The sequence below is a fragment of the Muscardinus avellanarius genome (assembly GCF_963383645.1).
Source record: "Muscardinus avellanarius genome assembly, chromosome: 8".
Classification (NCBI taxonomy): Eukaryota; Metazoa; Chordata; class Mammalia; order Rodentia; family Gliridae; genus Muscardinus; species Muscardinus avellanarius.
Genome location: NC_137794.1, coordinates 88,049 through 112,819, shown reverse-complemented (window position 1 = coordinate 112,819; position 24,771 = coordinate 88,049). Strand labels below are relative to the sequence as shown.

Below are 24,771 nucleotides of genomic sequence, written 5' to 3'. Positions count from 1 at the left end.
ACATTCAGAAAGAATAGGAACATCACATATAATAATGCACTCCATTAATAAAGTAATAATAAAATTATTTGCAAGATTATTTTATTTGGTTCTGTAGTCGGGCATAGGAGCAAACCAACTCTACTCTGCTTTTCTCTCTCTCTCTCTTAAATAAAGCCAAATTAAAACAAAGGAAAGACCAAGTGGCAGTTTCAGAAAGTTAACAGGCCCTAAAACTACCCTATTTTTCAAAATCTAATAATCTTGAGGATGCAGAGAATGAATAAACTCTGTTATGCCCTGTCTAGGGCTCAATTCTTCACACGCAAATACACGTAATGTCTTCACCTTTGTGAAATCTAAATACATGGAAGTGAGCCTCAGTGCTGGGCATATACTTTATTGTTTAAGAAAAATCTTTTTAAAGAGCCCTTATAAAGTATCTTGTGTTATTAAAAGAACATTATAAGATTCACCAACTTTGAGATAGTTGTAATTGAACTGGCTTATCTGCTAAGCACAAAAGACTTTGCTTAGTCTCAGGCAGACTGATAAGTTAAATTTCTTTGTCCAATAAAAGAACTGGCTCTAACTACTTTACTGTGTACAAATATTATAGGATAAAATGTATTTTCAATGTAATTTTACATTAAAAACACCATAATGCACCCATTGTAAATGTAACTATTGGCTTACAAAGAAATAGTTGATGGGCTCATTTATCCGGCGATAGAGTTGTCTGACCCAAAGTATTTTTCCTGCTATTGGGGGCATATTGCGAGCAAGAGGTGGGTCATCTTTTTGTGAATGATAAAGCTGTAATTAAAAAATAATGTTAGTGTCTGAATTCAATACAATGGCGAAGGCAAAAACCTCGCAGGTATATGTGTACAGTCGTTTTACTACGATTCACATGTTGTTATCATGAGTAGTAACCAGTATATATGTAAATTCACTTCAGAGATTATGACTCAAGCTCAAAAGCAAGGATGTCTGCAATAAAAATACATAATTCTCTCTTCACTTTTATTTCCTATTATATATTTTTTTTCTGCCCTTATCTCAAAAAAAAATTTCTTTATGAAACTGGGGATTGAACCAGAGGTATTCTACCACTGAGCTAAAACCCCAACCCTTTTCTTTTCTTTTCTTTTTTTGAAACAGTGTCTTTTCATGTGCTAGACTCAAACCTGCTATCCTCCTTGTCTCAGCCTCTCAAGTACTAGGATTACAGGTATGTTCCACCATACCTAGCTCTTTACCCTGAATCTTGAGTTATTCAAAAGAGGAAGCACATAGCTACATTATATCTGTCATAATATTTTTCAGAGCCTATGTTTCTATATTTAAAATACTAATGGAGCCAGGTATAGTGACACATACCTATGATCCCAAATCCCAGGAGGCTGAGACAGGCAGATCACAGGTTCGAGAACAGCCTCAGCAAAGTAGCAAGACCCTCACCCAAGAAGTGACACCCTGTTTCAAAAACAAAAACATAAAAAGCACTGGAGGTATAGCTCAGAGGTAGAACACCCCTGGGTTGAATCCCCAGTAACACACGCACACAATACACACACACACACACAGCACGCACAACACACATGCTAACTGAAATGGCCTTGGTCCCACACACAAGAGCAAAGAGCATGCAAGCTGATCGCGTGTGTCCAGTGCCATACCCTGTTAGCACCTTCCCACGTAAGGAAGGGGACCACAAAGGTCTTTAGCAGTCAACTGCTCTGAAACGCCTGGCACCAAGTAACGATGCAAATACCTTCACATCCTTTGTTTGGGTCTAACATCATATTCTTTGTAACCAAGACACTTGCCTTCTTAGTAGCTTCAAGTTCAGCCACATAGTACTGGAGAATCCGCTCAATGGTGTGGTTGATTTCTAACTGGAGACAGGGAATGTTCAGCTTCTGAAATCTAGAAGTAAGTAGACTGAGTAGTTAAAAGGGAAAGAAGAAATCTACCTAAGAATCGCTGGACTACAGGGTACCTGTCAGTCACCTGGCAGACGCTCAGAGCAGGCCGCCTGCATGGCCGAGGATGCCCGTTGATGAGCAAGGGTTGTGACATTAGTTAAGAATGCATGCCGGGCGTGGTGGCGCACGCTTGTAATCCCTGTGCTTGGGAGGCTGAGACAGGAGGATCGCACGGGTTCGAAGCCAGCCTCAGCTACTTAGTGAGACCCTGTTTCCAAATAAAATATAAAAAAGGTCTGGGAGTATAGCCTGGAGGTAGAAAGCCTCTGGGTTCCACCCCCAGAACCACCAAAAAAAAAAAAAAAAGAAAAAAAAAGAAAAAGAAAAAAGAAAGAAAAAAATGCATAAACAAGTATTTGCACTTGTTTATGGGGATACTGGAAATGCATAGAACAGAACTCCAGCCAATTCTGAAGAGTCAAGAAAGACTTCCCGGAGAACACAACACTTCCACTGAGATTTGAAAGATGAGTGGAGAAAGGCTTAGTAAAGACAAAGGTGCCTCAGTCAATGCTAACGCCCTTGTCTCTCCAGTCATGATAATGACCCTACCAGCCAAGTATAACTGAGGGACTAAATGATGCACAGGGAGCACCGGAACCAGAATGTCCTGATGAAAACAAAATGAATGGCAACAGTATACTATAGGTAAATAGAGCCAGACAGAGACTAAAGAGGGAGAGAAAGGCTGCCAGATGGTGGTACCGCAGACTGTGGGACTGCCGGGGTCTGCCTGACTCCTGTGATGATCTGTCAAGATAGGAGTCCTCAGCACAGAGATGTGGAATCGTAACAACACCAGACCCAAGCCCAGGTCCCTGGCTCTCAGAAAAGGTTCCAAAAGGATTTGCATGAGTCTTGACCCCCAACCCCACTGGAGAGAACAGTCTCTAGTGCATGCTCCCTGGGGTCTTTGGGGAGTGTTGCCTTTATTTCTAAATAAAGGGAAAAATGGAGGGAAGAATGCTGAAAGAAAGTCAATTTTAGGAGCTCCGGTCATGATAAAGAAAGGGAGGCATAACTGTAAAACGATGGAGATGTGAATTGCTTGATGCATGACTACTTTGCCTTCTATGTCAAAATATCACAAGGTGCAACTTAAGTATATGCAACAAAGTAAACGTTAAACTATGAAGATGCAGCACCCCTCCAGGGAAAATGGAAAATGTTAGTTTACTTCTCCTATGTACTCTCACTTTTGGAAATCCTCTTAGAATACAGAACAAAACATTAGTTGCTCCCTTTCAGTAACATCTATGAAGTTAACCTCATGCATAATCCAAGGCTGAGGTAGAGAGCATGTGAGGGTATTTCATTTTCTTATTTATTCTGCTTCTTAAAAGGACAAGAAAAAGATAACATACTATATTTCACATTGTTACCAGTCCGATTAGTGGTAATCCACTAAAAGATTATAAGGTTTATGCAGCAGAGATTTTTTTAAATTGGTATGGAGGATTGAATCCAGGGACATTCTACCTCTGAGGTAGAACCCCAGCCCTTTTTATTTTTATTTTGAAACAGGGTCTACGTTTCTGAAGGTCTCACTAAGTTGCTGAGGCTGGACTCAAACCTTTGATTCCACTGTTTCAGTCTACCAAGTACTGGGATTACATACCCATCTTAGGAGAGATTTCTGAGAATATCTTATTTGAAATTATACCTTTAGATAAAAAGTTATCCCGCTCTTCCTCCCCACAAAAACTACACTGCTTAAAGCATTATAGATACCTCTGAAGCAGCTGAAGAGCCTGCTGAGAAGACAAGATTTTTCCAAAAGTGGCATTCATAAATGCCTGTATTTGTACCTACAATAAAGTATTGAGACTTAAGTGATTGTGGTGTTAAGGAAGAGGCTGGTTTTATTCAACAGTTAATGACATTCCTAAAGTATAAAAAGAGCTGAAGATACATCTACTGTATAACCGCTTGGTAATACGCCATCCAAGCTGGTGGTGGCATGGGCCACGTGTCGCTCCTGAGCACTCCAAACCTCACTGCTTGGCAGTGAGGTGCTCGAAGATGCCCAATGCAAGCTGGATTTCAGACTCAGTACAAAAGAGCTACTGTCAAAGTCTCTTGTCAAAGTTTTTCATATTAATGAAGTGCTAAAGCCGGGTCATTTTGAATGAATGGGGCTAAATAAAGTATAATTATTAAAGTAACTCTCTGTTCATGTGACTTCTAAAATAATTAAAGCTGCATACGTGGTCTACACTTGCTGCCCCTCACTGGGTATCCCTGACCTAGACAACTCATCGGTGAGGGTCCCTTTCCAAGCACTTTTCTCTGGATGTGTGGCATTTCTTTTCTTTTCTTTTCTTTTTTTTTTTTTTCTTTTCTCTTTCCTTCTTACTTTCTCTCATGGTACTGGGGATGGAACTCAGGGGCACTGTACCTCCGAGCTACCCCTCCCCATCCTATTTTCTTGTTTGTTTTGAAACATGGTCTCACCAGGTTGCTAAGCATCTCACTGCTTGCTGAGGCTGGCCTCAAGCCTGTCTATCTCATCCTCCTAAGTGTTGGGATTGCAGGAGTGTGCCACCATGCCTCACAGCATGTGGAATCTCAGCAGTGACACCGTGGACGCCGGGGCCAGCAGGCATCATTGCTAACACTGCTGCTCGCAGAAACATCTTTGTTGTTGCTAAGGAGGAACAAGAAGTAGACAGCGTTCTTCCAAGGCCCCTATCATCCCCGGCAGTGGACTCCAGACTCTTGATACTCAGAACATGGGCTGAATCACTACTTGAGGGCTACTTTTCTAGCTTGTATTAGTATGATCTGCTCATAAACATCACATCCATGAATCAAACATCGGAAAAGGACGGGAAATTAAAACACCGGCACCGCAAGCAAATTACCTGACTATTAAAGTAAAAATTTGTATCTAGGACCATAAAAGGTCTTGTATAACATTAAAATATTTATTAATAAGCCATAAGAATAACTTGAGAGAACAAGTTTTTTTAAAAGCCCCATTACCATAAATATTTAACTCCCAAAGCATTTTGAAAGCAAATTTCATCCTCCTCAGCTCACTCAAACCTAAAAGTAGTAACTAAAATATCTCTGTGTGTGTGTGTGTGTGTGTGTGTGTGTGTGTGTGTGTGTGTGTGTGTGTTGCTGGAATTAAACCCTGGGGTGCTATACCTGCAACCCTTATTTTTATTCTATATTTTGAAATGGGGTCTCACTACGTTGCAGAGGGCCTCATGAGTTCCTGAGGCAGGCTGTAAACCTGTAATCCTCCTGTCTCAGCCTCCCAAGTAGCCCTGTCTGTTGTACAGGCATACACCACCATGTCTGGCTAAAATACCTCTTAATATCAAAGAATATAATTTTCAAAAGCTAAAAGGAAATCTATACCAAAACTAGCAGGTGACAGGACTTCAGGAACTTTCTTTTTTTGTATTGCCCAGATTACATGTAATGCAACTTAAAATTCTTTTTTAATTTTTTTCTTAGATGTGACAAAAATCTGATTGTGGTGCGTGAGTGCGTGTGTGTATGTGTGTACACATGTGTGCATGAGTGTGTGTATGCGCATATGCACATGCTGGGGACCTAATCCAGAGCCTTGTACGTGGGCAGGCAAATACAAAATCTTGGGCTACACCACTAGCCCAAGAATCTGACTTTCTTCTGACCTTCACAACAAGAATGTCAAACCCCCAAATGGCCAATGTATCTTCTTGTCCCTACCGTATCTCCAAAATACTCTGCAGCAAAGAGGAGACCATTTCCTGTGCTAAACCTGGGCTAATGGCCCTTTCCATCAGAGCAGAAGTGATATGTGTGAACCCATGAGCTGAGAAACATTTTACAGCCTCATCTGATATATTGTCCCTGCTGTTCCTCACGACCCTGGTATCCCTTACTCTAGACAAACAGGATTTGAGGGCCTCTTCAGACCCGTTCTCTGTGGCTGCAGAAGAATTAGGGCCTAAGACAAAAGGTGAAAGGAGATTGGAGAGCAGGTCTTCCCAACCTGCTCTCAATCTCTCTGCACCTAAAGAATAAGGACTACAAATTTGCTCTTAGCCTGAAAAACTGACTGGCTCCTCGGCATAATGCAAAAGGAAAACAAATTTTAATGTAAATTAAAAAGGAGCTGCGGCTGCCGCTGCTCTTGGCCACCGCCGCATCACTGTGTCCGTCATTGCATAGCCTCTTTTTTCATCTCAAACAAGATCAAACACATTTTGTGGGTTTCTTTAAAAAATGATCCACTCTTCAAGTATTTTCTTTCATCAATGTGCCACAGAAATTTAAAATCAGTAGTAAATATGTAAACATTTACTCTATGTGAATATTTATAACAGACAGAGCTACTGATTACTCCTCAGTGTTCTTAAGTAAAATCCTAACTACTTACCTCTAAGGCATTAATTTTTGTCATAAACTCTACAAAATCTGTGTCAAATTCTGTCCTTCTTGGATCCAGAATGTCATATTGCTTTTTCTTAACTCCTTGATATATATTTTTGAATTTTATTGCCATAATATCTATTCCTTCTATCGTAGAATTACTCAAGGCTGTATATGTTTGCACAATAGTTATCATTTCTGTAATCTTAAAAAGAGAAATATTATTTCATTTTACATTCTTTTTTGGCAGTGCCGGGGATCAACCTTCCCATGCTAGGCTTGCTCTACTACTGAGCCATATCCCCAGTCCCATGCTACTTTACTTTTTGTTTGTTTTGGGTAGGAGGAGTGAATCCAGGGACATTCCTACCTCTGAGCTACACCCTCAGTCCTGTCCTCAACCTGCTCTGACCCTCTCACCTCAGTGCTCCCATGAGTAGAGATCCATGCCATCTACTAGCTCCAGGGGTACCCCTCCCCACAGTGCTGGCCTCTCACCCCTCCCTTCCTCTCCCCATAATGTTCAGGGTGAAAAGAAAGCAAAGCTGAAGAGAGCGCAATGGGAGACACTGATGTTCACACCACAGGGAGAGGGAGGGCAGAGGCTACTGCACACGCTACTCAGCTCTGGCTCGCTAACACAGCCTCATGTTTACGACGCTATCACATCTGCACCTAGGAAACGTGCGTGTTAGACAGCCTAACCCTAAAGCCTTCTCCTTCTGTCCCTCACAGGTCTCCACCCAACTCTGACGCCCTGGTCTCCATTGCCAACCTCCATCCTACTGGTATCTTGACGTTGCCGCTTGATCATTCTGATGCTGAACCTCAGCTTCCGCTGATAGGCTGACTTAGATTGCCCTTCTGGCTCTCCTTTTTAACTGCTTAGAAATTCACCAGAGTAGTATAAAAGGGGCCACTACCGTGCCCCATTCATGGGGGAGCAGGGCATCTGGACAGCTAGCCACCGTTGCTAGTGAATTATGCAAAACCTGTCCATAATCCAAGGCAAGATTGATGGCCTCACAATTCAGTCATTGAGGTAGAGAAAGCAGAGCTCTTGTATGTAGCTGGTTAGAATGTAAGCTGATATAGCTACTTTGGAAAACAGTTTGGCCATTCCTCAATAAATTAAATATGGAGTCAGAAGAGGGGTGTGGTGATCCACACCTGTTATCCAAGCTGCTTGGAAGGCTGAGGCTATGAGCCCAGGAGTTGAAGACGAACCTGGGCAACATAATAAGACCCCATCTTGAAAACAATAAAATATAGATTTGCCAAATGACCCAGCAGTTCCACTCCTATGTAAATGACTTGAGAAATAACAGCATATGTCTACATGAAAACTTGTACTTAAATATCCAAAACAGCATTATTCATAATAGTCACAAGGGGAAACAACCCAAATGTCCATCAGCAGATGGGTGAATACATAAAATGGGGTATATCCATACAATGAAATATTACTCAGCAATAAAATGTGTACTATGACACAGATGAAAATTTCGTAAGATTATGCTAAATAAAAGAAGTCAAAATACCAAATATTGTATGATTCTACAAATATATATATTTTTATGTAATATATAAATGTCCAAATAGGGTGCATCTATTAGAGACAGAAAGTAGATTAGTAGTTGCTTATGGCTGGGGAGAGAGAAGAATAGAGACTGCTAATGAGCACTTGGCTTCTTTAGTAGGAATGAAAACACTGTAACGTTAGAATATGGTAATTGCCCCCACGCTTGGGAGGCTGAGACAGGAGGATCGCGCAGGCTGGAAGCCATTCTCAGCTGGTTTAAGAGACCTTGTTTCCAAATAAAATATTTAAAAAATTGGTCTGGGAGTGTAGCCCGGAGGTAGAAGGTCCCTGGGTTCAATCCCCAGTACCACACACACAAAAAAGAATATGGTAATTTCTGTACAACTGTGTAAAACTATTAGAAACCGTTGAAGTGCATGCTTTAAATAAATAAGTTGTATGATATGTGAACTTTCCCAATAAAGATGCCAAAGAAACAATTAAACACAAGCCCCATAGAGGTATGTATTACACACCCCCCTCAGGGATTTTATACTTTCTTGTTCCTGCAGGATCAAGAGATCACAAAACCAAAAATAGGATTATGTTCATGTCTAGGCTATGAGCCCAGGAGTTGAAGATAAACCTGGGCAACATAACAAGACCCCATTTTGAAAAAATAAACCTGAGCTGGGCGTGGTGGCACACGCTTGTAATCCCTGCGCTTGGGAGGCTGAGACAGGAGGACCACGCAGGTTCGAAGCCAGCCTCAGCTGGCTTAAAAGACCCTGTTTCCAAATAAAATATAAAATAGGTCTGGGAGTGTAGCCCGGAGGTAGAAGGCCCCTGGGTTCCATCCCCAGTACCACCAAAAAAAAAAAAAAAAGAAGAAGAAGAAGAAAAGAAAAAATAAACCTGAATTACGCCCTCAATACCCCAGTTTCCAATGAATGATGACTAAGACCCTTAATACTATTAGAATCCAGAGAGTCTGAAAAAGGGGAGAGTTTGGGGAGAGGCTGACTCCAAGGAGCCTCTAATATAGGCGGTACATCCTCCATTCCCTAGAAATGTCATTCCTCCTGAGCCAGTTCCGATAACAAATCACAGGTGCAGAAACTCCCTACCCATTTCTACCAGCAAAGGCATCCCTCACACAAGGTTTGAGTGTCCATCGTATCTGCTGGCCCAGAAGGAAGAGATGCCAGCACGTCCAGATTTGCCACAACTAGGGGTTCTGTCGGATGTTTGTAGGTATTTCACCTCACACTTTTTTTTCAGGCTAATATAATGGCCAAGGGCAAAAGCTTTTAAAGTGAAGGTAGAACTGAGTTCGTGAGAGAACGTGTGCAATGGCTTCTGGGTGCGTGGCAGAAGGCACTGCCAGAAGTAACCAGGAAAAAATACAATGAGGCAGTGATCTGTGAGGGGCTTGATCACATGATTCATATCATGGCAAGAAGAAAGATCTGGAGTAAGAGTTCTCAACAGCATGATATAAAGCACAAAATAGCCAAAAAGCTGTGACTTGGGTAGGATGCCATGGCTACCTCATGCTTACCTTTTCCAATCTTTTACAGAACGCTTCAAATTTCCCAAATATATACATTTCTGAAACCTCAAAGGATTTTTCTCCTGAGGATTCTAGAATTTGTTTCCTTGTTTTGTGAAAAGACGCCTGATATTCCTTGAACAGAAAAATGCAATCCTACAAGAGAATTAAAAGAAGGGGGGTTGGTTAGATATTTTTTTTCAGGAGTCAAAATTCAAAGATTTTTATCCTTATACAGACTTGATCATGCCAGCCCTTCAAAGAGGGACTGTTGTTTTAAGTTCAAATTATTCGCATACATATTCAAGGTAAATAAATATCAATACAGGTTTTTGTGTGTGTTTTGTTTTGGTGTGTGTGTGTGTGTGTGTGTGTGTGTGTGTGTGTGTGTGTGTTACTGGGGATGGAACCCAGGGGCACTGCCAGCCCTATTTTTCATCCTTTATTTTGAAACAGGGTCTCACTAAGTTACAGAGGGCCTCACTAAGTAAGTAGCTGAGGCTGTCTGAGAACCATGATCTCTCCCATCTCAGCCTCCTAAGTACTGGGATTACAAGTGTGTGTCACCATGCCTGGCTTCAATATAGCTTTAATACCTTCATCTCTTCATCCTCATTATTTTTCTTTAATCTTATCCTACATCAAAGTATGACATATGCTATTTGTTTTTATATTTTCCTAGCTAATTAGAGAAGTTATCAAGACGTCCCATTCAGCTGGCATCCATCCTGGAATCAATAGTCTTTACATATGAGTATACAAAACATGAAGAATGCGTAGTAATTACTTACCATCTAACAACCATCATCTCTACAAAAAGAGACGATAAAGTTTTTGAATAAACTATTTCTGAAATGCTCATACTGACTGCAGTGATACCATGGTCCTGTCTAAGATGCCTCGATTGGCATTTTAAATTGCAAAGCTGGGAGCATCATTAGTGAACCCAGCAGAAATTCCAAAGAGGATGGTCGCTAGGGTTCAGTAGGAATGAACTGTCTTGTCAAGCTAACATTTCCTAAAAAACAAACCCCTCTTTAAACATTAAATCGTGCCAAAGCGGCCACTGGCAAGCTGGATCTTTATCACAATGCCATCCCTCTAGTTCTGACACCTCTGCCCCTCTTTCCAGTATCAGGACCCTTGTGATCATGTTGGGCCCACCTGGACAATCCCCATCAAGGTCAGCTAATTAGTAACCTTAAATCTATCTGCAGCTTTAATTTTCCCTTGTCACATACCGTATAGACATATAGACAGGTTCTGGGACAAAGGAAGGCATGGACCTGATTTGGGGTAGGGGGCACTGTTCTGCCCACCACAGCTGAAATATCAGGAGGAGACAGGAAACTTTCTGTTCTGTCACAATGTCACGGGTTCACTGTCACCTATGTGGTCCCTCACTGACCAAGATATCATTATATATCACACGACTCTGCATATTCATTTTTCCTTATCCATCATTCATCTGCCGTACCTTGTTTCTTGTGAGTAATGCCCCAGTGAGCATGAAAAGGCAGATGTCTCTTTGAGATAATTTCATTTCCTTCGAATGTATACACAAAAGTGGGAGCACTAGATTAGAGATGGTTATCTGCTTACATTTTCAAGGAACCTCCATACTATTTTCCACAATGGCTGTACCAGTTGATAGTCCCCAACACAGTATGGAGAGTTCCTCTTCTCCATGGTCTCACCAGAACCTGTCATGTTGTCAGTTTTATAAGACATTCTTGTAAGAGTGAAGAGACACCTCATTGTAATTTTAATTCGCAAAGCTGAAGGTATCACACCACTGTTTTCAAAATATATTACAAAGCTATAGTAATCAAAAAAGCATGGGGCTGGCATGAAAAGAGACATATTGAGCAACAGACAGAGATGAGGGCCCAGAAATAAATGCACGTATTATGGTCAACCAATCTTCAATAAAGGTGCCAAAAAAAAAAACAACAAAGAAAGGGTTCTTTGCTACACACACACACACACACACACACACACACACACACACACATACATATCTACACATACACATATATACATACACACATGTACACACACATACATACTTTTATGGGTGTACTGTAGTCTCATGTCATAATGTAGTCCAGAGTGGTAGGACGTACATAGATGCACACAGCACTTGGTGAGCTTTTCCCTGTCTCCCTCTCCACTCCCTCCCCTTCCCTGTACATGATGTTGGGATCAACACTGGTAATTTCACATATGTACATAAGGTCAATGAAAGTGTTTATCAAAGGGCTCTTTTCAATAGATGGTAGGGAAAACTGAAAGAATAATAAAGAAGAAGAAAATTGACCCTCATTTCCCACAGCATACAAAAATAAACTCAAAAGGATGAATGAAATAAAGCTAAGATATGAAACTGCACACTTTACAGAAGAAAACGGAAGGAAAAGTATCTTGACTTTTTGGAAATGACTTTCTTTAAAGTCTGATCCCAAAAGTATAGGTTACAAACACAAGAATAGACAAATGGGACTGCATCCAACTAAAAATTTCATAGCAAAGGAAATAATCAACAGCGTGCAGTGATAACACACGAAAGACAGCATGTGCAAACCATGTATCTGATGAGGGTTTAGATCCAAAATATATACAAAACTCTGCATTTGATAGTAAGAAATCAAACAACCTGATTTAAAAACGGGTGCAGACCCTGGAAAGACATTTCTTAAGAAACATCCAAATGGCGGCAGGGCATCGTATGGCGCATCACGGGCTTTCCTTTCTGAACGCACAGCCAACACGGCCCGTCAGGGTTGGGCACGGTGCCCTGTCCCGGCTCTACTTGCCCTCAGCTCTTACTCGTGAGCATTCTGTCGTGGTCACCATCCCAACAAGCTCCTCCTACGGTTTCTAGTGGTGCTCTTTTGTTCGGGCAGGCACTGCTTCTGCTATCCCACCTCCCCCCATCTTTTGGGTATGTTAATTGGATACATTTTCAAAGCGTGTTCCCAAAGTTTCTGTCCTACTGTCCAACAGATGAGATCTGAGATGGACTTCCAAACCGTCTGAAGGGGTCATGCCATCGACTCGAGGCACCGCTCCCTCTTCCTAAACTACTGAAAACTTTTTTGTTTGCCAGCTTTCTCCTGAGGGCGGAGTTTTCAAGCCTCTTCTCTGGGTCCCTAGGTTCTCTTGCGAAAGAACCTTTGATCATATAACTGGTGCTGACTTCCCAGCTTGAATTTGCTAGCATATTAATTGGCAATTGCAACCCAATTCTATTCTGAGCATTTTTACTGCCATTTCCACCTTCAACAACTGATTTTGCTGTGTTTTTAGATGCTTGTCTAAACAGACACGCCTCAGCATCCCCCTTCTCTTTGCCAACTTGCTGGTTTATTTCTTCTGTTTTACACTCCTATGGCTTGGTAGGTGACAAAAGTGTCTCACTTGTGCACTGGGAACTTGCTGCTTCAATCCCGTCACAAAGGTGTCCCAGTTCTCACGTCCTTTGAACCTGCTCCTCTTGTTGTCAGAGTGATATATAAACAACATTCTTTTTATATTCTCAAGGCCATGTTACCAACTGTTTCACGTAAATGAACAAATTAAACAAGATTGGGCAAGATGTTTAAATCCTTTCTCCATAAAAATAGAGATACTTGTACAAACCTGAATTTTCTTCAGTACAACTGGTGTTTCCTGATCCCACACGTGGCTTATTCCGCCATCAGTGATGTACGCCTTACAAGCTGTCACCATTTGATTCGTGACCTAGAACAAGTAGAGGGTAAGACAACCACAGTCACATGACAAAGAGAAATCCAAGTGCAAATGATACAGTAACCTGGTGTGGACAGACTGATGACAGGAAAGAAAACAAAAAATGCAGATTCTAGTTAAAACAAAGAAAACCCTCAATCATATCTGCCCTCTGCACTTCAGTCGATGTCACCAGGGCCATTAACTGTCAAAGTCAACTGGCTTTTCCATTTGCCTACTCCTCCCCTAATTAAGTCCTGATGGAGTACAAGTGTGACTCCCGACCTTCAACGTGCAGATCCTTCCAGATGACCCAGAATAGTCAGGAGGAAAAGCACAGCCACTTAGACAAGGTCAGGAGGTTAGATAAGGACGACAGCCTGACTATAGAGCTTTAGTGACTTCCTAAATTATAGACTGCACACAAGATTACTTCTACAGAAGGGAAAGAAACAGAACCCAGCATGAACACAGGTGAAGAGGAAAGAAATGTTACTGGGACTCCTCGGCATGAGTGACAGTGTGAGGTCCCCGTGGCTGTGACCCTGCACACCTGTTAGAAATGGGTCTTAGGGAAGCCTCAAGTAAGGTAGCCTGAAGCAACTGGGCAAGGCAACTTACTGCTGTGCAGAGGGCAGGGAGTTCGCTCAGCCTCTTATTCCCTAAGTCAAAGGCCACTACGCCGTTCCCATTGGCTGGAGTATGGCTTTTATAATCTCATCCAGTTGGCTAGTTTTTACTGGGCAGATTTTACAAAAGGAGAAACACGAAACCAGTGAATCTGGACGTGGAACACGTAGACTCTCATACAAAAGTTACAAAATGGACCGAAGCTACATTTACAAGATGGAAGCCTGCCAGTGTCTCTGTCATCTTGGAATCTGGATAGAAAAGATTGCTTTCCTTTCTTATACACTGACTTTGGAGCAATGTGCACGGCGGGCAACAGTGCCAATTGCTGAAAGGGCAGTCAGAAGTCTACGCTTCAGTCTTGGGAAGATGTGGCCCTGCCCCAGTGAGCTGCCTCTGCCCGCGTGGTCACAACTGAAAAGGAGAACCACCCATCCACACTCCTCCCAATAGGAAGTAACCACACCCCATCCCACAAAACACAGACTACAGTTAACAACAGGCTCCAAATTAGAAGTCTCAAATATAAAAGCTAACAAGAACCACCAAGCAACAGAGGAAAGCATGCCGGGCGTGGTGGGGCACACTTGTAATCCCCGCGCTCAGGAGGCTGAGACAGGAGGATCGCACAGGTTCGAAGCCAGCCTCAGCTACTCAGTGAGGCTCTCAGCAACTTAGTGAGACCCTATTCCCAAATAAAATATAAAATAGGTCTGCGAGTATAGCCCGGAGGTAGAAAGCCTCTGGGTTCCACACCCAAGTACCACCCACACACACAAAAAAATATAAAACAGAGGAAAGCAAACACAGAAGAGACACATTAAACTCAGCAGAGGGAGGAAAGACAAAAAAGACGTGTAATGCTTTTAAAAATATCTATTACTAACTAAATTAATTCATGAAATAGATATGAGCGGGTTTAAAAGCCACAAGAAGAAGACAACTAGAGAATATGAAAATCAATTTTTTGGTCAAGAAAAAAATCTGTTGATGAGCTGGCGGGCAGTCAGTACAAGGATGAGCAAACAAATGAGCTGAGGTGTTAAATGACAACAGTGTGGGGTGGAGACTTGTCCAGAGAAATGCTTTTTTTGGGGTACTAGAGACTGAACCCATGGGAATTCTACCTCTGTTCTACATGCCCAGCCCAATTTTATCATTTTTTCAAGCAGTTGCTAAGACTGGCCTTGGACCTGCAATCCTCCTGTCTCAGCCTCCCAAATACTGGGGAAAAGGAAATTTGATTCAAGGGAAGAGAATGAATTGAAAAGGTGGGTCAAGAAAAAGCAAAAAAGGAAAACTTCCCAGGAATGCAAATTCCAGCAAGTATAAAACAAAATTAATGTAAAAAGAACCACATCATCTCAAAATCTGAAAAGCCCAAGAGTAAAAAAAAAAAGTCTCCAAAGAATACAACTGGTTACCTAGAAAGGAAAAGAAAACCAGATAACCAGATTAGCTCCTAAATTCTCCCCCATCATGGATCCATACAATGATTAAGCAGTGTCTTCAAGCTCCAGGAGAAAGTGAGGCTGAACTTACAAGTTCAACTAACATGTGAGTGGCTAGATGAATTACCTGAGAAATCTTCCCAGCAAAACAAATCACAAATCAAGGAGAAAGATGTAGAGATCAGAAAACAGGTGATCAAAGCACTTAGCCATACTTAGATTTTAGTTTGAATTCTTATTGACTCATACTGTTGAAAGAATATCAACAATATCAGGGAACTAATAAGATGAGGAACATATATAGCAAAAAGAAGGAAGACGAGCGAGGGGAAGAATCCTGAGGTTCTATCTCATTTAGGACTAGAGAATGATTAAATTCACACTGCTTAAAAAAAAAGTTGCAGCTGGGCGTGGTGGCGCACGCTTGTAATCCCTGCGCTTGGGAGGCTGAGACAGGAGGATCGCACAGGTTCGAAGCCAGCCTCTGCTACTTAGTGAGGCTCTCAGCAACTTAGTGAGATCCTATTTCCAAATAAAATATAAAAAAAGGTCTGGGAGTATAGCCTGGAGGTAGAAAGCCTCTGGGTTCCACCCCCAGTACCAATACACACACACACACAAAAAAAGTTGCAATGTGACTTTACACATTTGGTTCTGTTTAACACCTTTACAAAAAAAATTCTATTCAGGTGTTTCTCGGGTAGTTTTTAAAATTCATTTTAAAAAGTAGCCATTTGGTTCTATGGCATGATTTTAAACAAACTACAGCTCTGGTGGGAGTAGCTAAAGAAGTGCTGTTGATCGTGGACACGAGACAACAGACTCGCCCGTCATCTCTTTATTTGGGAGTTTGAGAAAGGAGGATCACAAGCCCCAAGCCAGCACACAGTGACTTAGTAAGACCTTATTTCAAAAAAGAGAGAGAGAGAGAGAGAGAGAGAGAGAGAGAGAGAGAGAGAGAGAGAGAGAGAGCTGGGTGTGTAGCTAAAAGGTAAAATGCCCCTGGGTTCAATCCCCAGGTTCATGCACATGCACGCACATACACAGTGGACCTAGGAGCTAGGGGTGGTGGCTTGCATCTGTAGTCCCAACTCAGGAGGCTGAAGCAGAAGGACCACAAGTTCAAGGCCAGCCTGGGCAAGTTAGTGAGATCCTGCCTCAAAAATAGAAACTGAAAAAGAGTTGTGAATGTAGCTCAGTCATTGAGGCCCCCGGGTTCAATCCTCAATAACACACACACACACACACACACACACACACACACACACACTGGATAAAATCTTTAGCTCTTGAGAAAAATAAAAACTACATGGAATGAATAAATTGGCAAACAGCTCTATTTAAACTAAAGGGCTTAGAGCTGACCTTTGACAAGAAGAAACGTTCCCAGAACCTCTTCTACAAAATGCAACTGGCTCCAGTCGTCACCCCCTAAAAAGGACTGACTCCAGAGTCCAGAGAGCACCCAGGCTTCCCAACCGCTGTCCTGGCTCAAAGAGAAAATACTATCCACTCTCCTGCGGGGTTGCATGCGTAATGACTCCCCTAGAGACTCACCTTGATAAACAACGAGGTCATCCTTTCTGAGGTATTATAATACCTTGACACACTGTGAATCATTCTGATGGCATTAATCAAATTTTGTATTCCATGTGCCATGGAAACCTAAAATTAAAAGATACCAAGTGAATTCCTGTATCTTAAAATATTCAGAACTTGAAATATACATAAAGTAGTAAGATATTCAGAGCTTGAAATATACACAAAATAGCATAATATCTTAATTTTAAGTCGAATTTTACAAAATGTAATGATATCCTAGACTGAGTCCTGAAACAGAAACAAAAAAGGACATTCATTTTGACAAACATACCAAGAAAATGCAAATTAACAGGAAAAATCAGGTGAACAGAATTCTGTACTATCATTGCAAAATTTTTTATAAATCCAAACTGGAAAATCTCCTTCTGAAATAGAACAACTTGAGTGGTAAAAACAACTTTAAAGTCTTAAAACTTCAATCTGATTTGTTTATTTATTTATTTGGCAGAACTAAGGATTGAATCCAGGGAAATTCTACCTCCGAGCTACACCCCTAGCCCTATTTTTTATTCTTAATTTTAAACAGTCTCACTAAATTGCTGATATGGCCTCAAACATGCAATCCTCCTGTTTTCTCAAACTCCCAAGTACTGAGGATTACCGGCATGTGCCACCACACTTGGCTCATTTTTATATTTTTTTATGTGTTTATTTATTTTGTGGTACTGGGGATTGAGCCCAATCCAAGGACATTCTCCTAGCTACATCCTCAGCCCCATTTTATTTTGAAATGGTCTCACCGAGTTGTGGAAGCCCTCGCTAAGTCTCTAAGGCTGTCCTGTTATCCTCCTGTCTCAGTCTCCCAAGTACTGTGATTACAGACATGTGCCACCACATCCGGCTGTCCCTTTGGCCATTTTGAAGTCAGAGTGTCTGGGCTTCTGCGTTGAGTTGAGCTCGTTATGTATTCTGGATACCAGCACCTTGTTGGTTAGTAGTACGCACGTGTTTTCTCCTATCTTCCGCACGTTGACTCTTACCACAATTGTTTCCTTTGCTATCCAGACGCTTTTTAGCTCGACATAACCATTTATCTATGTTTGCTTTTGCTGCTTGTGTTTTTGAGGTCTTACCCAAAAAATTCTTCCCGGATCAATGTCCTGAAGCATTTCCCCTGGGTTTTCTTCTAATAGTTTCACAGTTTCAGCTCTTGCTAATTGCACCGTTGCTTTATGTGCTACTAATGAAACAAAAACACCCAGTAGGGGGAGTCTATTTCCCACATAAAACTAGGCTCCCAGAGTGGAAGTGTAGCTCCATGGTAATCTGTTTGCCTAGCATGCACAAGGCCCTGCCTTTGATACACACACACACACACGCACGCACGCACGCACGCACGCACGGAAAAAAAACACTAGGCCACCTATCAGCTACAGTCTCTGCTAAGATAAACATAAAATAGTCACAGAGAAAAGAAACAAAACTTTTGTGTCCCAATCCTGCTACAGGAGGAGGGAGGGAAAACCCTTGGAAATTCGGATCAAAAGCTGGTACTAAACTACAGTCTGAAATGACACTAATGGCACCAAAACCAAACATAAAACAAAAATCTACCCTTCAGGAGATAACATAATCTAAGATGGTATCAAGTCACATTCACAACGATTCACATTAAAACTCAGCTGACTATAAAATATGTCCTGAGTTTAGATGTTTTAAAATGTGAAAACATAAAGATTTAATACTATTTCCATTTGCAAATCAGAAAACAGAGAGGTAAGAAAGAGAAATACCTTGCCCAAGGTCCCATAGGTATCAGTTACATAGCTGAAATTTTGAGACCCTGCTTGTAGCCACAGTGCAAATCACTGTGCTAGAATAGAAAAGTTCAAAGACATTCCTGCCTCCAAAATGTTTGCCCCCTCCTTTTTTTTCGGTACTAGAGATGAAACCCAGGGCATTCTACCCCCAGCTCTATTTTTTGTTAAAGTTGTGGAGGACCTCACTATATAACTAAGTAGCTAAGGCTGGCCAGGTACCTGTGGTACTCCTGTCTCAGCCTCCCAAGTACTGGAATTACAAGTGTATGTCACCATGCCTGACCAGGAGCTGGCCTTTTAATTTATAGGACAAGATAAAATAAAGATGTACATATAAATTTTGCTCAATATCAAAAAAATATATTCTTACATATTTTTGATTCATAAATATTTATATATTAAGAATTTTTAATGTTGACAATGAATGGAGCCATGAATAACACTACTATTATACGTCCAAGGTATGAGCTATAAAAAAAAGACAGTTAAATAAATTTAATGTGACTTATGGAAATAAACACTAGTCCTCAAAAGTTAACCTTTGTGTCAGAATCTATATTATGTGTATCTGAAAGATCCTAATAAGCCAGGTGCAGTGGCACACACCCTAATCCCAGAACTCTGGAGCCTGACAGGAGGATGACAGGATGGAGGATGCCTCAACAACTTAGTGAGGCCCTGTTTCAAAATTTAAAAAATGAAAAAACAGGGTTGAGGGTGTGTAGCTCAGAGGTAGATTACCTCTGGGTTCAATTCCCAGTAACACACACACACACACACACACACACACACACACACACACAGATTGATCAAGATCCAAGTAAAATTATGCCCAGGAATTCTTTCCACTCTTGCCTTCAAAATATATCTAACTTCAATAAGGATGGCAACACACAAGTCCCTCAGGAAAATGCCTTTCATCCCAATTTTAAACATCATGATGATGTGAGTGCTCAGTTATTCCTATTCATATACAGTGCTAGACATTCTGGATGCAAAATACATAATAGTAGATATAACTACCAAGATAATAAAAATAAAGCATACATAAAATGTACAAACTAAAAATGAAAGCATGGATCCTTTGCATTTTTCCCACCCAAATGAATAACAAACTAAAGAGCAACCAATGGTTTCTTTTAGTAATAATAAAATGAGAAGAATTTTTTAAACCATAGCCATAGTATGTGTGTGAGCAGGAGGCAATGACATGACTCACTATGACTGTCACTTCTGTCATTCAGAAGATAATGTCTGCAACCAGCAACAGCAAAACAACAACAATAAGGCACTTCCACGGCAAAAAGAGTTGGCAAAGCTGTCCAGTGGGGCCAGGGAGGTGGTTTGGGGGGAGGGAGAATCAACGAAGGAACCTCGTCCATTGACATCTGGACCAAGGTGGGAATACTGATGTCCATGTCAATACCCTGCATGAGGAAGGGGAGAGAGTGGGAAGAGAGTCGGGGGGAAGCCCAAGCACGCCGTTCACATATGTCACTATCTCTAAAAACTATATTATGGTGTGAAACTATAATGCCCCAATAAAAGTATAAAAAACAAAAAATAAAAAATAGGCCGGGCATGGTGGCGCACGTTTGCAATCCCAGCATTTGGGAGGCTGAGACAGGAGGATCACTGTTCACAGACAGCCTCAGCTACATAGGCCCTAAATGATTTCAAAGTAATATCAATTTAAGCAAGTCTTCTGAATACAGAATTTGAAATCTGTATACTTTAAAATTTAGAGCTCTTGATAACAATAAAAATGCCATATCTTTCTTCCAAGTTTACTTTTTTTTTCTTTTCAGTGGTACAAGGGGTGGAACCCAGGGGCTTTTCTACTTCTGGGCTATAGTCTCAGACCTATTTTATACTTTATTTGGAAACAGGGTCTCACTAAGTTGCTGAGAGCCTCACTAAGTAGTTGAGGCTGGCTTTGAACCTGTGCGATCCTCCTGTCTCAGCCTCCCAACCGCTGGGATTACAAGCATGCAACACCATGCCTGGCTCTCCCAAGTTTACTTTTTACATGAAAAGCCTTGAACATAGAGGGCAGTACAGAGAACAGAAGCATGAGCACCTGTATCCATCACTAGATTTAACGTGTTAACATTTTGCTATATATAGGCTTTAAGTATATCTGTGCCTTCAACTCTTCTGAGTAAACTGAAATGTCTGTGATGGGACAATTTTAATTTTTCTTTGACATAAGTGTTTATACTTTTGGTGCACTGTAATTATACTCTGAAGTGAGATTCAAAGTCATATGTGCATACAGGCACCCATTACTTGGTGCGTTTCCTTCCCCATCCTACCCCCTCGTACACTTTCATGAGATTGGCAGTGATGCCTTCGCATATGGACATGACATCATCTGAACAGTCCCTTCCTCAAGCCTCACACTCCCCTCCCCTCCCCCGCCCAAGCCCCTTCCATGCTCCTCCTGGTCTTTACCTCATCTATTTGAAGCCCCCTTTGCTTCCTATTTTCTAGCTTCCACATATGAGAAAACAAGAGCCTTGACTTTTTGAGGTGAAGTGGTCTCCTTACCATGATACTCTCTAATTTCACCTATTCTCCTGAAAAATGGCACGATGCTGTGCTTTATGGCTGAGTACAATCCCATCGTGTGTATGTATCCTTTATCCATTCATCTGTTCACAGACACCCAGGTTGGCTCCATAACTTGGCTGCTGTGGATTGCGCTGCTATAAACACGGTATGCACGTATCACTATAGTATTCTGACTTTAAATCTTTTGGAAAAACATCTAGGATTGATATAAATGGTCATAGGGTGGTTCCATTCCTCGCCTTTGGAGGAACCTCCACACTGATCAACATAACTGTTGTACAGAGCCATGTTGCCGGCACCAATACCTGTGTGCATGGAATGGAAAATGCTAGATGTAGACTCCAGACCACAACAGGAATTAACTGGAAATCATTTTAACTTAGAGAATACCTTGAAGCAGGAGCAAAGTGACATAGGAAAATATACCCCATAATAAGAGAAAGAACCAGACTCAAATTTAGTCCCATACCTTAAAGTTCTAGGAATACTCAAATCCAGTTTCCTCATCTTTAAAATGAGGACTGTTGTGCATACAGAATGAAAACACATTTAAAGCACATAGCATGATGCCTAGCACAAGAGGTGGAGTTCTCAAGCAGGTGAACATCTTTAAAAATAAGACTGGCTGGGCAGCTCTAATATGATCCATAAAAGAGGCAACATCCAGTCAAGAATGGAAGACACTGTTCTAAGTTCTCAATAAATACCAGTTTCCTGGATTTCCTTTTCCTGTCTAAAGAAGGAATAGAGGGTTTTCTTTAATTTTTGTATGAAATATTATGAAATACCAAACGTTTATATATTAAAACTTAATAACTTTTATAAATGGTAATGCTAATACATTCTTTAAAAAAAAAAAAGCTGTAGAAATGTTATGGGAGAAGTAGGCTAGAAACTAGAGCAGGGGTGTGTCCTGCACCACTGACTGACTGAGGGATACAGGCTCAGTCATCACGCCATAGTGAGTTTGGGTTTGTTATGCAAAAAACTGAGAAATATCCATGATGGCTGGCAGCCTCCAAGGTAGCCCCATGATGTCTACTCTCATGGTTTTCACAGTATTCAAACTCTGCTTAATCCCATCCCCTAGGGTGTAGAACGACTTGCTCCTGCCAACAGAACATCCAGAAACAATCAGGATCGGTTTCCCTGGGGCAAGCGAGCTGTCCTGTGGAGAGACCTACATACTAGCAACTGGCAACCAGCACGTGCAGGAGCGTAGGTGTGGACCCTCCCCACCAGCCCCCTTGACACGGGACCACAGCCCAGAAAACAGCCTGTCTGCAACCGTGTGAGGACCGTGAAGCTTCAAGGGCCGACCGTAGACACTGTGGCACAAGGAGTGGTACCTGGTGTAAGCCACTCGGGCCAGGGAGATTCGTTATACCACAATAAGTAAGAAGTGCATTTACGCTGCTTAATAGACAATGAAGTCAAACTCAGAGTGATGCTATATAATTAAATAGGGGCTAAAGTGTCAAATATACATTATAATTCATTATAATATATAATAGGAAAATATGTGTTTTAAATACCCTTTTGGTAGTATATACTTTTCCCAATATATACATATTGCAGTTATTTTAAAGTGAACTAGTTATACAATTTAACTTTTAACACTGTACATTTTCGTTTAATGGGTTGAATTCAGGAGCATTCTATCTCTGACCTACACCCTCAGCCATTTTTATTTATTTTTTTAAACAGGGTCTCGCTAGCCATGGTGATTATTATTACCAAGGCTAGCCATGACCCTGTGACCTTCCTGTCTCAGCCTCCCAATTAGAGGTATGTGCCACTGTGCCCTGCAAAACCACACTTCTGAAAACATACTTACTAGGTCATAGTTATAGAGAGGCTGGCACACTTTCTCCAGCGTATACAGATACCTAACATTATCTTTTGATTCATTTGCTGTATCCGTAATTCTTGCATCCAAATCACGCCAGTTCTAAGGAGAGAAAAAATGTAAGAATTCTCTGAAAAACCTAAATATATCAGCATGCTACAGTTTATTCGAGAAATTTAAGCTGTCTTCCTAACCAAATATACACTAGAATAATAGATATTAAAGTGTGATTAATATATATTTATCTTACAGTATATTTAAGTTATTATAAAAATTTAAATGTTCTCTAAGCCAGGCATGGTGGCACACGCCTATGATCTCAGTACTTGGGAGGCTGAGATGGGACAATCACAGGCTTGAAGCCAGCCTCAGCAATTTAGTGAAACCCTTAGCAACCTAGCAAGGCCCTAGGTTTCAAATTTGAAAAATAAAAATAAGACTGGAGGATGTAGCTTAGAGGTAAAATACCTCTAAAGTCAACCTCCAGTACCAAAAAAAAAAAAAAAAAAAAATTACTAAAACCCAAAGAGTCATACTCTTTGTAACTGACACCCTCACTGCAGTCTTGAATGTGGCCTGCTTCTACCTAGAGTGACTTTTCCAGGTTAGTTACTGGCGATATCATATTGTTATGGGTCTTCCAAAATGAGTCAAGTTCTCAAAATAACATTATTCCAAAAAAGACATCCCCAAGACTGGAGGATCGCAGGTTTAAGACAAGCCTCAGCAACTTAGCAAGACTCTCGGCGGCCAGCAAGAGTCTGTTTCAAAAGCAAAAAATAAAAAAGAGTCTGAGGATATAGCTGGGAAGTAGAACGTCTCTGGTTCAAACCCCAGTATCTGCCCCTCCATGACCCTTGTCACCACCAAATCTCATACTGAGGCATTTTTCCCAAGGATCATGGGACTGAGGTGGTCATGCCTTTATGACAGGTGATCTGGTCTTCGTGGGGGGGGGGCTGCCTGAGCCTCCCAAGTACTGAGTATTACAGACATGTGTCACCACGCCAGACGTCGATTAGGTCTTTAATATGCATTAATGCTGTCCATCAGGAGAGTGCTAAGTCTCCTGAGACTAGATTAGCAAGCGCTAAGGACAGGTTGTTGTGAGCCTGGCACCTCCCTGAATCCCTCTCTCATGGAGTGCTTGCCACCCCACACCTGCTCCTGCCTTGGTGCCCCCCCACCATAAGGACATAGCCAGAAGGCCCCAGCAGAGGTCACAGAGAAAGGTCCCTGATATGGACACTCAGCTCTAAAACAAGAGCTAGAGAAATCACCTCCTTTATAAATGATCCAACGTCAGTGCTGCTATAGGAACACTAGACAGTCCAAGACACAGGCTGTCTGTCTGTAATCTCCACTACATGCGCAGTTAGTTACACGGCCACCACAGCACCCACCAAGCCTTCCCTCAAAGATGAACATGCTGTGCACCGTGTTTAAGTCGCTTAATAAGACTTGGTCTTGACAGTGAGACATACTGGCTTTTCTTCTGGGCACACACAAATTTTGGCAACATCACTCTAAATGTGCACATCAAAACTAAAATAAAAACTTTTCCATTTTCTGGGAAAAGCAAACTAAGATCCAGTTGACTTGGAGGCCAATTATATTACTCAACTATTTGTTCAACAAAAACTGCCACATCTTTAGCCAAAGTCTAACTTATCAATATATTTCTTGGTAGCAGGATTTTAAAAAAAACCTTTGCAGTACTGGGGATGGAATCCAGGGGCATTCGATCTCTGAGCTACA

At 41.4% G+C, this 24,771-nt stretch overlaps 1 protein-coding gene across 1 annotated transcript in view; it reads right to left on the bottom strand.

The window, feature by feature from the left end:
• Positions 1-24,771, bottom strand: part of DNAH8 (dynein axonemal heavy chain 8) — a gene marked incomplete at its 3' end in the record, with an annotated part of 220,834 nt that overhangs the window by 177,379 nt on the left and 18,684 nt on the right. The window contains exons 8-15 of the mRNA XM_080700493.1: positions 23,002-23,115; positions 16,786-16,893; positions 13,058-13,159; positions 9,425-9,571; positions 6,349-6,546; positions 3,702-3,778; positions 1,812-1,911; positions 676-795 (exon numbers count right to left, since the gene is read on the bottom strand). Coding sequence (XP_080556619.1) covers positions 676-795; positions 1,812-1,911; positions 3,702-3,778; positions 6,349-6,546; positions 9,425-9,571; positions 13,058-13,159; positions 16,786-16,893; positions 23,002-23,115 — 966 coding nt within the window. The remainder of the gene's footprint in view (positions 1-675; positions 796-1,811; positions 1,912-3,701; positions 3,779-6,348; positions 6,547-9,424; positions 9,572-13,057; positions 13,160-16,785; positions 16,894-23,001; positions 23,116-24,771) is intronic.